Source organism: Hyla sarda, chromosome 2, assembly GCF_029499605.1.
Source record: "Hyla sarda isolate aHylSar1 chromosome 2, aHylSar1.hap1, whole genome shotgun sequence".
Lineage (NCBI taxonomy): Eukaryota > Metazoa > Chordata > Amphibia > Anura > Hylidae > Hyla > Hyla sarda.
In genome coordinates, this window is record NC_079190.1 from 48,997 (window position 1) to 63,880 (window position 14,884).

Genomic DNA, 14,884 nt, shown 5'->3' on the forward strand with positions numbered 1-14,884 from the left:
CCTATCCCTTCCTGCAGTCACCTCTATCCCTTCCTTCAGTCTCCCCTACCCCTTCCTTCAGTCACCCCTATTCCTTCCTTCAGTCACCCCTATCACTTCCTGCAGTCACCCCTATCACTTCCTTCAGTCACCCCTATCACTTCCTGCAGTCACCCCTATTCCTTCCTTCAGTCTCCCCTACCCCTTCCTTCAGTCACCCCTATTCCTTCCTGCAGTCTCCCCTATCCCTTCCTGCAGTCACCCCTATCACTTCCTTCAGTCACCCCTATCCCTTCCTGCAGTCACCCCTATCACTTCCTTCAGTCACCTCTTTCCCTTCCTGCAGTCACCCCTATCCCTTCCTGCAGTCACCCCTATCACTTCCTTCAGTCACTCCAATCACTTCCTTCAGTCACCCCTATCCCTTCCTGCAGTCACCCCTATCACTTGCTTTAGTCACCCCTATCACTTCCTTCAGTCACCCCTATCCCTTCCTCCAGTCACCTCTATCCCTTCCTGCAGTCACCCCTATCACTTCCTTCAGTCACCCCTATCCCTTCCTTCAGTCACCCCTATCCCTTCCTGCAGTCACCCCTATCACTTCCTTCAGTCACCCCTATCCCTTCCTTCAGTCACCCATATCCCTTCCTGCAGTCACCCCTATCACTTCCTTCAGTCTCCCCTATAACTTCTTTCAGTCACCCCTATCACTTCCTTCAGTCACCCCTATCCCTTCCTTCAGTCACCCCTATCCCTTCCTGCAGTCAACCCTATCCCTTCCTTCAGTCACCCCTATCCCTTCCTGCAGTCAACCCTATCCCTTCCTTCAGTCACCCCTATCACTTCCTTCAGTCACCCCTATCCCTTCCTGCAGTCAACCCTATCACTTCCTTCAGTCACCCCTATCCCTTCCTTCAGTCACCCCTATCACTTCCTTCAGTCACCCCTATCCCTTCCTTCAGTCACCCCTATCCCTTCCTTCAGTCACCCCTATCCCTTCCTGCAGTCAACCCTATCCCTTCCTTCAGTCACCCCTATCCCTTCCTGCAGTCAACCCTATCACTTCCTTCAGTCACCCCTATCCCTTCCTTCAGTCTCCCCTATCACTTCCTGCAGTCACCCCTATCCCTTCCTGCAGTCAACCCTATCCCTTCCTTCAGTCACCTCTATCCCTTCCTGCAGTCTCCCCTATCACTTCCTTCAGTCACCCCTATCCCTTCCTTCAGTCACCCCTATCACTTCCTTCAGTCACCCCTATCCCTTCCTTCAGTCACCCCTATCCCTTCCTGCAGTCACCCCTATCACTTCCTTCAGTCACCCCTATCCCTTCCTTCAGTCACCCATATCCCTTCCTGCAGTCACCCCTATCACTTCCTTCAGTCTCCCCTATCACTTCTTTCAGTCACCCCTATCACTTCCTTCAGTCACCCCTATCCCTTCCTGCAGTCAACCCTATCCCTTCCTTCAGTCACCCCTATCCCTTCCTGCAGTCAACCCTATCACTTCTTTCAGTCTCCCCTATAACTCCCTTCAGTCTCCCCTATCCCTTCCTTCAGTCACCCCTATTCCTTCCTTCAGTCACCCCTATCCCTTCCTGCAGTCACCCCTATCACTTCCTTCAGTTACCCCATCCCTTCCTTCAGTCTCCCCTATAACTCCCTTCAGTCTCCCCTATCACTTCCTTCAGTCACCCCTATCACTTCCTTCAGTCACCCCTATCACTTCCTTCAGTCATCCCTATCCTTTCCTTCAATTACCCCTATCACTTCCTTCAGTCACCCCTATCCTTTCCTTCAATTACCCCTATCACTTCCTTCAGTCACCCCTATCCTTTCCTTCAATTACCCCTATCACTTCCTTCAGTCACCCCTATCCTTTCCTTCAGTCACCCCTATTCCTTCCTTCAGTCACCCATATCCCTTCCTGCAGTCACCCCTATCACTTCCTTCAGTCACCCCTATCCTTTCCTTCAATTACCCCTATCACTTCCTTCAGTCTCCCCTATCACTTCTTTCAGTCACCCCTATCACTTCCTTCAGTCACCCCTATCCCTTCCTTCAGTCACCCCTATCCCTTCCTGCAGTCAACCCTATCCCTTCCTTCAGTCACCCCTATCCCTTCCTGCAGTCAACCCTATCACTTCTTTCAGTCTCCCCTATAACTCCCTTCAGTCTCCCCTATCCCTTCCTTCAGTCACCCCTATTCCTTCCTTCAGTCACCCCTATCCCTTCCTGCAGTCACCCCTATCACTTCCTTCAGTTACCCCATGCCTTCCTTCAGTCTCCCCTATAACTCCCTTCAGTCTCCCCTATCACTTCCTTCAGTCACTCCTATCACTTCCTTCAGTCACCCCTATCACTTCCTTCAGTCACCCCTATCACTTCCTTCAGTCATCCCTATCCTTTCCTTCAATTACCCCTATCACTTCCTTCAGTCACCCCTATCCTTTCCTTCAATTACCCCTATCACTTCCTTCAGTCACCCCTATCCCTTCCTTCAGTCACCCATATCCCTTCCTGCAGTCACCCCTATCACTTCCTTCAGTCACCCCTATCCTTTCCTTCAGTCACCCCTATTCCTTCCTTCAGTCACCCCAACCCCTTCCTGCAGTCACTCCTTTCACTTCCTTCAGTTACCCCATCCCTTCCTTCAGTCTCCCCTATAGCTCCCTTCAGTCTCCCCTATCACTTCCTTCAGTCTCCCCTATCACTTCCTTCAGTCACCCCTATCACTTCCTTCAGTCACCCCTATCACTTCCTTCAGTCATCCCTATTCCTTCCTTCAGTCACCCCTATCACTTCCTTCAGTCATCCCTATCACTTCCTTCAGTCACCCCTATCACTTCCTTCAGTCACCCCTATTCCTTCCTTCAGTCACCTCTATCCCTTCCTGCAGTCACCCCTATCACTTCCTTCAGTTACCCCATCCCTTCCTTCAGTCACCCCTATCCCTTCCTGCAGTCTCCCCTATAACTCCCTTCAGTCTCCCCTATGACTTCCTTCAGTCTCCCCTATCACTTCCTTCAGTCACCCCTATCACTTCCTTCAGTCATCCCTATTCCTTCCTTCAGTCATCCCTATTCCTTCCTGCAATCACCCCTATCACTTCCTGCAGTCATCCCTATCACTTCCTTCAGTCACCCCTATCCCTTCTTGCAGTAACCCCTATCCCTTCCTGGTTTGACTTCTGTACGGGGGTCCAGTGAGGGTCCTGCTGTGACTTCTGTGGGGGTTGGGGATGAATGGCCTATTATCATTGATATTCTTACTAGCACATGCTCCTTTTATATAAGCATAGATACACTGTGCGTGCCCATTATTTGTAACTGATATTCATTCTGCAGTTTGACCCCATGTGGTGACCTCCCTCTTCTGTATTTGAAGGACTATGTCTGCCCGTGGCCACCATGCTTCTGATGAATGACTCGCATCCTTTAGTCTTCATCTTACTTGGGATCCCCGGTCTGGAGGATGTCCAGTGTTGGATTTCCATCCCCTTCTTCTGTATGTACTTTGTTGCCTTCTTCGGGAACATCATCATCCTCCTGATCATCAGATCTGAGAAGAGTCTTCACGAGCCCATGTTCTTCTTTCTGTCCATGTTGTCGGTGACTGATATCGTTCTGTCATCTTCCACCCTTTCTAAAATGTTGGGCATCTTCTGGTTTAATCTCCGTGAGATCAGATTCGAGGCTTGTCTAACTCAGATGTTCTTCATCCACTCCTTTACTGCCATCGAGTCGGGTTTCTTCTTGGCCATGGCCTTTGACCGCTACGTGGCCATATGTAACCCCTTGAGACATTCATCTATTTTATGCAATAAAACTGTTCTTGTCATTGGGATTTCTGTGGTCTTTCGAGCTCTGGTATTTTTCATACCTCATCCATTTGTGGTAAGAAGCTTGGTATTCTGTCAATCCAATATCATCCCTCACACGTACTGCGAGTTCATGGCGGTTATAAACCTGACATGTGGAGATGCCTCCATGACCAAGTCCTACAGCCTGACCATAGCCTCGTTGATTGGTGCTTTTGACCTATTATGGACCATCGCTTCATACACCCTAATCCTTTATACCGTCCTCACCCGTCACAGCCGGCAGGCTGGTCTGAAGGCCCTCAGTACCTGCACATCCCACATTTTGGTCATCTTGGTTTTCTACACCACAGCCACGTTCACATTCGTCACCCATCGCTTCGGCCACAACATTCCTCCTCAGATCCATATCATTATTGCTAATATTTACCTTTTGGTTCCTCCAATGTTGAACCCAGTTATTTATGGGGTGATGACTAAGAGAATTCGTCAGAAGATTGTCCGAGTCTTTTACTCTGCTGGTGTCTGAGCCCAATGTCATCAGATATCATCTTTAATACATAAAATGTCATCAATGTTGATACATATAATGTCTTTGCATCTGTTGAGTCACCAATATCTCATACTCATCTTTATACAGAAAGTTATAGTGGCCCATAAAACTTCTGTCCCTGTAGACGTTCTTCTACACTTAGGAATTTACAGATTTATTGACTTACCCTCGTCCACTTCTCTATTACATATGATGTAAAGTTCTCTATAAATCCGGAATCATCCCACTATCCTGTCTTCTCCTGTCTGATCCTTTGTCTCACAGCTTCAAAGCTGATCTATTACTCTGGATCAGTCATGATTGCTCTGCTCTGGGCTTCTTACGATTTACTGATCGCTTAGCCTCTGTTTGAAATTCCCGAACTTTTACATTACTATGGTGAATAGCAGCATTTGTTTTCTTAGTTTGTTTCCACCATTCCATGTGGGGTTTCTATGTCTTGTTATAAGTGTTGTTACTAGTTCTTCAGCTGATTCCTGGTTCTTCCCTGTATGTTCTTTGTGCTTTAAAGGGTACTCCGCCCCTAGACATCTTATCCCCTATCCAAAGGATAGGGGATAATATGTCTGATTGTAAGGGTCCCACCGCTGGGGACCCCCTTGATCTCCCTGCTGCACCCGGCATTCGTTCAGAGCATCCGGAGGCTCGTGATGTCATGGCCACGCCCCCCCACTCGTGATGTCCCGGCCATGCCCCCTGATTGCAAGTCTATTTGGAGGGGGCGTGATGTTCATCACGCCCCCTCCCATAGACTTGAATTGAAAGGGCGTGACCGTGACATCATGAGCGGGGTGTGGCCATGACATCACGAGTGGGGCGTGGTCATGACGTCACGAGCCTCCACCCCGCATCGCCAGTCATCTGGCACGGAGCGAAGTTCACCGGATGTCTGGGGTGCCGCAGCTGAGATCGCGTGGGTCCCCAGCGGCGGGACCCCCGTGAACAGACATCTTATCCCCTATCCTTTAATTTATTTCTTAGTTGTTTGTTTTGATGTCTGTTTAGTCTTCTTTTTATCCCTGGGTTCTAGTGCTCTGCCAGTGTTACTTTATGTGGTTCTTATAGGGATACTTTCAGGGACAGTGAGGGTAAGTGAGGGTCTGGTGTTAGGTTGGTGTTTAGAGAAATATGTAGGGGAAGATTAGGGAAAGCTAGCTGGGTTTGTTGCTGTTCCTGTTGATCATCTGCTTTAATCCCTGACTGGCATCATCATTTCTTTGTTCCCTTGTCCATTTTTAATCATTCGTTCCTCCAATCTATTGGTGAGTTTCTATTTTGTTCTTTCTACCTCCCAGCATTCATATGTGCTTTGTATATACAGATTGAGGTATTATTTACCAGTCTTTAATCCCTGTGAGGAATAGGTTAATGTTTCGATAAGATGTATAGCTTTATACAGCGCAGAGGTAGCAGTCATATGTTCTAGATGGATATGGGATGAATGTTGGGTGACGGCCCCTATACTCACTTGCCCTTATTTACTAAGAGTAGAGTTTCCCCACGCAGCACAAACAAATGGTGTATTTGTTTTTAAAATTTAAGAACATGGGGTGGAAAGTGGGTGGGGCTTCATAAAAATCTAACTCGCAATATCTCAGGAACCAAACTGGCACAAATGTTCATTTTTTGTGGCACAAATCAGCACAAATGCAGCTCAAACGAATGGTGTATTTATATTCATAATTTGCGAACATGCCAACTTCGCGCAGATTATTTACTAAGGTCTCCCTACGTTTTGCATATTTTACACCTGCTCTCATCTGTGGGGGTTTTCTCAGCTCAAATCCACCAAATTTTCTGTGGAAACCAAAATGTCAGGGACACGCCCCCTTTTTCGGGGTTTCTAAGTAAAATGGAGAGTTGGTCAGGTTTTTGAATTGAAATTCTGGTGCACAACCCAACAAAACAGGTCACGTTTACAATAATAAACCAGGACCAGCGCTAAAGGGAGTTTAAACAGACCAGATAAGCAACATTTGATAATGCCGAAGACAGAATGAGAATGCCAAAAGGGAAAACCAGAGAATAGCCAGAGGGTCAGAACCAGGAGGGCAGCACAGTACAAAATCAGAATCAGAATAAATGTATAATAAGCAAAGGTCTAACCAGGACAGTCAGGGTCAGATCCAAATCAGCAGGCAAGAGACAAGGTCAGAACCAGGAGGGCAGCACAGTACAAAATCAGTAAAAAACATGTAACAAGCAAGGATCTAACCAGGACAGTCAGGGTCAGATCCAAATCATCTGGTAAGTTCAGGAAACAGGCAAAAGCCATAGTCCAGTAATTCAGGTATACAGGGTAAACGCTAGTGAGGCTTCACACCACAATCCCAATCCTGCCAGCAGGAGGTGTGTGCACGAGTGATTGGCCCGGCACCCCTATCTTCTGAACTGGCTATGTCTTACAGTGATGAGCGACCTTCTCATCAAGACTGTGTTGGACGATGCCGGTGGATCTTGTCGGGACAGATGTGATGTAGGAAACGGTGAGATTCTGACAATTGGGCAATTGAAATCCAACTGCAAAATCCACACATCATCCAGACCTGCAAGACCCAGACACATAGGATTGTCAGCTGGTCCATCCAAAATTGGCAGATGATAATCTGCATGCGCATGGTCACCTTAAAAGGGTACTCCACTGCTAGACATTTTATACCCTATCCAAAGGATAAGGGATAAGATGTCTGATCGCGGGGGTCCTGCCGCTGGGGAACCCCTCAATCTCCTTGCTGCACCCGGCATCCTTTTAGAGCGTCTGCTGCAGCGCCAGAGACTCGTTACATCACGACTACTTCCCCTCAATGCAAGTCTATGGGAGGGGGTGGAGTAACCCTTTAAGAGCCCAGGTGTATGAGGCATCCTAATGGTTCCCCTCATCATGTGAAGACCCCAGTATAATAAATGGACAATGGAAGATGAGGCCCAGGGGCTGCCACCTCTGATCATTGGGGATGTCCTGAGTCCCTGGACACCCTTCTTACCTCTTGGAATCGCTTGCTGTATGGCGTCTACATTAATCTGGTGGTGTCTTAAAGACAGACTGCAGATGATGGACAAACCTTGTGGAAAAGAAAGAATCTCAAATTCATCTATGGGGTGACTGATGTCCACATGGCCGCCCATCTCTATAGCATATGCCACAATCGTCAGGGTAATGCTTCCTATCGGGAACAACAGATCACAAAGAGAATGGCTGAAGGAGGACCATAAGGTTATATGCAAACCCAAAACCCTATATGAAGGTCTGAACAGGGGCAGAAATATTATGTCCTTTTTATGATGTAAAAAAAAAAATCTTTCCTGACCCCAATCTGTCAGGATCGAAGTGAAGTCTTCCAGTACCAATGGCTGCAGAAGTCCCTAGTCCACCCTCTCTATCCCAGGACTAGGGGTGGAGCCAATACCTGTTAGTCAGTATTCTTGCGTTTCACGCATTTCGGTTAGTAAACTCCACTTTCCTTTTACCGTATGGCTCAGTGCCCTGGACTCCTGTCGATTTGTGAGAAGAACCTTTTGTCTATGGCTGTGTCTATGGACAGAGAGGCTGCAGAGGGACCTGTGTTATTGTTCACCTGTTGCCGGGGTTGCGCATGGTTGACACAACCTTTTCGGGTAAGTGTAACCAGGGCATTGGTGAATATTCACACTACTTAGTTACACTAGGGAGCGATTTTCCGCTCTTCTTTCTTAGCATTTACAAATTAGACAGTGTTAGTAAACTCCCCCAAAATGTTTTTTGACCTACCATGAATGGAGCAGCCAACGTATGATCAGAGGGCAACCCAGACAAGGAAATGAGGTGGACCTATCCAAACCCACCCAAACAGTGTTCTACCCATGAGTGTTGGGCATCTCAACAATAAAATCTATCGAAATAAGCGTCCGTTCCTCAGCCATGTTTTTCATCACATTCCGTGTAACCCTCCCTCCCCTCGCTCTGGTGACTAAGGGTGTGCCTGTGGCCCTGTTGGCCCCTGTTACATGTCTGGTGAGTTATTGGCTACAGGACCCAATGCCGTCCCTTTCATACATGAGTAGACGGCTAAGATTTGACTTCGTGGAAGCCCTTATGGACCCCGGCAAAAAAACAAAGGGTGCCTTTCCTAAATGGCAGGCTTTCATAGACCATCAAAGGGCAGATACTGAAAGGCAATGGTGAATGGTACACCCTAGAGGGGCCGAGGGGAAATCTGGGGGTCTTAAGAATACACACTTAGGAAGATGACTGTAGATTTTGAGGCCTATGTTTAGGTTGTATGTTATGGCTTTTAGACAGAGGACCCCACAGACCCTCCACCGTGCACCTCGTAACTTACTTTCTAACATGCACGTACTGTGGACAGTCAGATCCATGGAATGACCAATTAAAGGATAGTGTTGCTCGCGAATATTCGCAATGCAAATTTTATTCGCGACTATCGCATATTCCCGAATTCGCGAATATAGCACTATATATTCGCAATTACGAATATTCGCTATTTTTTTTTTTTCACAGTACACATCACAGTGATCATCCCTCTCTGCTTCCAGCTTGTGTGGTGTAAAGAAGGCTCTAATACTACTGTGTGAGACTGGCGTACGAATTTTCGCACATGCGAATTTCCGCTTATGCTAATTTTCGCATAAGCTAATTTTCACATATGCTAATTTTCGCATATGCAAAAATAAACGCGAATATTACGAATATGCAAATTTAGCGAATATATGACGAATATTCGTCCATATGTTCGCGAAATATCGCGAATTCGAATATGGCCTATGCCGCTCAACACTATTAAAGGGGTACTCCAGTACTGGACATCTAGGCACCCCAGCTGTACAAGGCTACCAAGTGGCCTCCTCCATTCATGTCTATGGGAGAGATGAAGATCCTGTGTTTGGGCACAGAGCCGAGATTGCTTCGTGCATATGAATTACTGGGGTACCGGTGGTCGGACCCCTCACGATCAGACACTTATCTCCTATCCTGTGACTAGGGGATAAGATGTCTAGTACCGGAGTACCCCCTTAAAGGCCTTTTATTAGAGGGCCATCTATACTCAGACTACTTTATAACGCAGTTCTCTCTTTTTTAATTCCTGTTTTTTGTTTTATTAGTATTTATGTAACGTGATTGACATGTGCAGTAGATAAAGATGTCCTATGTCATCTCTGTTTTGAATGTAATGACTTCTGTTCAAAAATAATAAAAATTGTTGATATAAAAAAAGAAATGAGCGTCCATGGCCTCTTGCAAATACCTGACCAAAGCGCACGGTCCTAGGCGTCTTATGACGAATACTTATGTACAACTCTCCGATATACTTCTTCCTCATGGCATCAGCTGGAGACAACGTCTGACACATCTTAGGAGACCTCGCTGATTTAAGACCTGAGACTGGGGGGAACCAATGACCTCCAGGGGGCGTTCTAAGGGACATGACCTAGGTCTATGTACATGTAGATATAGCAGAGCTAGGGGATGTGTCTTTGGTAAGAGCCAGGCCTGAACGGACACTAACTGGTAGGGATTCCTGGGAGAGTGAGGTTGGACGAGGCACTTCTCTTGCTTGGGAGAATCATGTTACCAAAGTATCATTCATTTGTTTACAATAAATGCAGGAATATTAACCCTTTGCACTCTGTAAGACCTCAGTGTACACAATAAAGAGGATGCAATACATAAATAAATACATTTGCAACAACTCTCCAGAGCCTCATACACATTATGCAAAACCTTTTCCTCTCAGTCACCTGACGTCAGGATAGTAACCAGAACATTGGTGCTGGGACACTACTATACGTCAGTGTAACATAATCCCGCCATCTAATCTCTGCAGAAAAAAGAAAAGTCTGTAGCTCACTTAGAATTGCAAGAGGATGTACCTGAGGTTAACGGTGTTGCCTTCACCTTAGAAGGCCCAAAAATGGAGGTAATAGAAATAAAGTGAACCAGTCCTCAAAAGTACATTGGGAAAAGAAGGAAATGGGAGAGAATTGGGTCCAGATAAAGACTATTTAATATAATATAATGGGCAAAATACATAAAAATGAAGTGAACCTCCTGTCGCCTTAGCAGGGCCCTTGCATCAGGCGAAGGAGTTGAGCTAATGGTAAATTTACAATAGTGCTGGGTATATATGAAAAAGATAAATGTATAAAAAATGTATGAAAGACAGTCTGTAAATGGGTATACCAACTAAGATAGAAACGGCTGGATAGGATATGATGAATTGCACTAGATGGTATGATAGTTCGTTGGTGACGTAGTGCAAAGTGCAAATATACCGTATTTATCGGCGTATAACACGCACTTTGTAGGCTAACATTTTTAGGCTAAAGTCTGTGTGCGTGTTATACGCCGATACACCCCCAGGAAAGGCAGGGGGAGAGAGGCCGTCGCTGCCCGCTTCTCTCCCCCTGCCTTTCCTGGGGTCTAGAGCTCTGCCGGCCCTTCTCTCCCCCTGGCTATCGGCGCCGCTGCCCGTTCTGTCCCCCTGACTATCGGTACCAGCGCCCCATTGCCGGCGCCGATAGCCAGGGGGAGAGAAGCGGCGCCGACAGCCAGGGGGAGAGAAGGGGCAGCGGCACCCATTGCCGGCGCCGCTGCCCCGTTGCCTCCCCCCATCCCCAGTGGCATAATTACCTGGATCGGGTCTGCGCTGCTGCAGGCCTCCGGCGTGCATCCCCGGCGTCGTTGCTAAGCGCTGAACGGCGCGGCGCATGACGTCAGTGCGCCGCGCCGTGCATAGCAACGACGCAGGGGACGCACGCCGGAGGCCTGCAGCAGCGCGGACCCGACTCAGGTAATTATGCCACCGGGGATGGGGGGAGGCAACGGGACAGCAGCGCCGGCAATGGATGCCGCTGCCCCTTCTCTCCCCCTGGCTGTCGGCACTGCTTCTCTCCCCCTGGCTATCGGCGCCGGCAATGCGGCGCCGGCACCGATAGTCAGGGGGACAGAACAGGCAGCGGCGCCGATAGCCAGGGGGTGAGAAGGGCCGACAGCAGCGCTCTAGACCCCAGGAAAGGCAGGGGGAGAGAAGCGGGCAGCGACGGCCTCTCTCCCCCTGCCTTTCCTGGGGGTATATCGGGGTATACACGCGCACACACGCACCCTCATTTTACCATGGATATTTGGGTAAAAAACTTTTTTTACCCAAATATCCTTGGTAAAATGAGGGTGCGTGTTATAGGCCGGTGCGTGGTATACCCCGATAAATACGGTAATGTAGAGATATTCAGCAGTAATATATCGTTCATGGTATAATGCACAGTAGAAATATTAAAAATTCATTAGTAGCGCAGTGCGACAGTTGTCACCAGGCACAAGTTCCCTTCTTATCATGTGATCGTTAGTAGTATAGGAAGATGCAGGGTTGGCCCACGGCACCACTCACGGACCGTTGGGGTATAGGAGAATCAGAAGTCCGAGCTGGCGCGGTGGCGTGCGACACTCTGAATGATGCCCGTCTGCACGATGCTGCGGGGTCTCGGTCTCCAAATGTGTTTAGCGGTGCACAGCTGGCACGGGACAGCGTCCGGCTTATGGGTAGGTGATCGTCGTGATGGTTGGTGTCGAGATTAAGGTGAGTCCTGGTACGGGAGTGGATACCGGCGTCCTCGTGTCGGTGATGCACTAGGAGCGCGCGTGCAATAGTGGTCCCAAAATGAGCGGCATCCAGCTATTGCAAGTGTGCAAAAGGGGTTCTATAGTTTGTATACAGGTAGGGGTGAGTAGGTAATAATGCTAGACGCGTTTCAAGGCCACAGGCCTTTTCTTCAGTAGTAGGATAAACCTATTTACAGACTGTCTTTCATACATTTTTTATATATACCCAGGACTATTGTAAATTTACCATTAGCTCAACTCCTTCACCTGATGCAAGGGCCCTGCTAAGGCGACAGGAGGTTCACTTCATTTTTATGTATTTTGCCCATTATATTATATTAAATTATCTTTATCTGGACCCAATTCTCTCTCATTTCCTTCTTTTCCCAATGTACTTTTGAGGACTGGTTCACTTTATTTATAATCTCTGCAGAGTATTCCTCCACCGTCCACCTTGTTTTAAAGGGGTATTCCCATCTACAAAATGTATGTCCTATTCACAGATATGGGATATCAAGCTGATCACTGGTGGTTCAACCTCTGGCACCCCCCAGCAATTAAGAAAAAGAAGGCAAATTGTCACCACGAATGAATGGAGGGAACCGCGCTGTATGGCCAGTGCTCCATTCATTCTTCATTGGGCGTCTGGACATTGCCCAGCACTGAGCTCTGCCCCAGTACCTCATAGATGTGGAGAACATGGTCCTTATGAAGTTCTTCTAGGCTCCATCCTATGTCACAAACAGACAAAAAAAAAAACATAATTACATCAACGCTTGTGCCATATGGTAATGAGTAGAAATGAGCGAATCGAATCTGACGAATCCGAATTCGTTACAAATTTCTGGAAAAACTTAATTTGCAATGAATGCGAATATCGCCGCGATTCTATTGCACAAATCACTTCACTAAACTTCTTTTAGTGAGGTCCAGGCTCCAGGGCATCTAAAATGGGGGATCCACATGTGAGGACATGGGGCAAGGAATCCTGGGAAGTTGGGAACAAGGGTCGGCGGGATGACCCTGAATCACATGCAGGATGCAGCCTATCAGCAGCCAGTCACCCCTGTGATTTCACAGTCCTATATAATCGGCAGCCATATTGCGGCCAGTCACTTCAGCCTTTCACTGCAGAGAGATATATAAAGACAGATAGTGCTGCGTGTTACACAGAAAAAGCGTACTGTAGCACATTTTTCTGCCCTCATAAGTGCATACCACATACCTACATCTAAGTGGTGTACTGTTTTGTACCTGTTAAACTCTCATGGGCCTAGATACTGTGAAAGTCCAGGTAAAAGTACTCACCGGCTGGTGTTTTATTCAAATACTGTTTTAACCTCTTCAGGACACAGGGCGTATGGATACACTCTGCATTCCGAGTCCTTAAGGACTGAGGGCGTATCCATACGCCCGTGGGAAATCCGGTCCCCACTGCTAGCCGGTTGGGGACCGGAGCCGGATGCCTGCTGAAATCATTCAGCAGGCACCCTGGCACATCGCCCAGGGGGGTCCTGAGACCCCCCCATGTCGGCGATCGGAGAAAATCGCATGTCAATTCAGACATGCGATTTTCTCCAATTCCGGGCTGATCGGGTCTCTGGTGACCCGATCACCCGGAAAATAGGGCTGATCGGAGTTGTCAGCAACAGCCCCGATCAGCCTTAAGGATTGGAGTGAGGTCGCAAAGCTGCGATCTACTCCTATCCCCTGGCATTAGTCAGAACGGAGTTCTGACCAATGGCAGCGCAGGACAGGGGGTTGCCATGGCAACCCCCCGTTTTGCCCGCCCCTGGATGTCGAGGGGCTCTGGAAAGAAGATGGAGGCCGTACCTGCAGGAGAAGATGCCTGGGGACCTGGGATCTTCGCTGGAGCCTGCAGGATCCTGATCAGGTAGGGAATCGACAGTGGGGAGGGGGGGGGGGGGGGAATTGAAAGTGAAAGTAAATCGATCTTTACTGTGGCAACCACTAGGGGGGCCAAACTGCAACTCCCAGCATGCCCAGAGAGCCAAAGGCTGTCTGGGCATGCTGGGAGTTGTAGTTATGCAACATCTGAAGGGTCACAGTTTAGAGACCACTATTACAGTGGTGCCCAAACAGTAGCCCTCCAGATGTTGCCAAACTACAACTCTCAGCATGCCTCGACTGCCCAGGCATGCTGGGAGTTGTAGTTCTGTAACATCTGTCCCTTCAGATTTAGCAATTTTCATGACATTTTTGAAAATTGCTGCTCTACTTTGAAGCCCTCTAATTTTTTCAAAAAGCAAAAGTATCTCCATTTTATGAGGCCAATATGAAGTGGACATATTGTATTTGTGAATAAAAATAAAATTTATTGGGAATATCCATTTTCCTTACAAGCAGAGAGCTTCAAAGTTAGAAAAATGCAAAATTTTCCAAATTTTCATGAAATTTGGGGATTTTTCACCAAAAAAGGATGCAATTAACGGCGAAAATTTACCACCAAAATAAAGTAGAATATGTCACGAAAAAACAATCTCAGAATCAGAATATTCGGTAAAAGCGTTTTCGCGTTATTAATTTGTAAAGTGACGGTGGTCAGAATTGCGAAAAAGGGCTCAGTCCTTAAAGTGAAAAAGGGCTGCGTCCTTAAGGGGTTAAGCGTACTGTAGCGCATTTTCTGCCCTCACAAGTGCATAGTACATACCACATACCTACATCTAAGTAGTGTACTTTTTTGTACCTGTTAAACTCTCAAGGGCCAAGATACTGGGAAAGTCCAGCCAAAAGTACTCACCGGCTGCTGTTCTAGACAAATACTGTTAAGCAAAAAAGAAGAAAAAATAAGGAGTCATTTACTCAAGATACAAAAACCACAATTTTATTAATGCACTTATTTAAAACACGTAGAGAAATTCCACAAAAGTGGGTGAAAGACCCCAAGAAGTGTCACACTGGACCCTGGCATAACACTTCAC

The 14,884-nt window shown here is 47.5% G+C and overlaps 1 protein-coding gene across 1 annotated transcript; it reads left to right on the forward strand.

Moving 5' to 3' along the window:
* Positions 1 to 3,376: 3,376 nt before the first annotated feature.
* Positions 3,377 to 4,324, forward strand: LOC130357540 (olfactory receptor 52E2-like). The gene has a single exon (XM_056560235.1). It carries the CDS (start codon positions 3,386 to 3,388, stop codon positions 4,322 to 4,324), a length of 939 nt encoding a protein of 312 aa, XP_056416210.1. The 5' UTR covers positions 3,377 to 3,385.
* Positions 4,325 to 14,884: the final 10,560 nt, after the last annotated feature.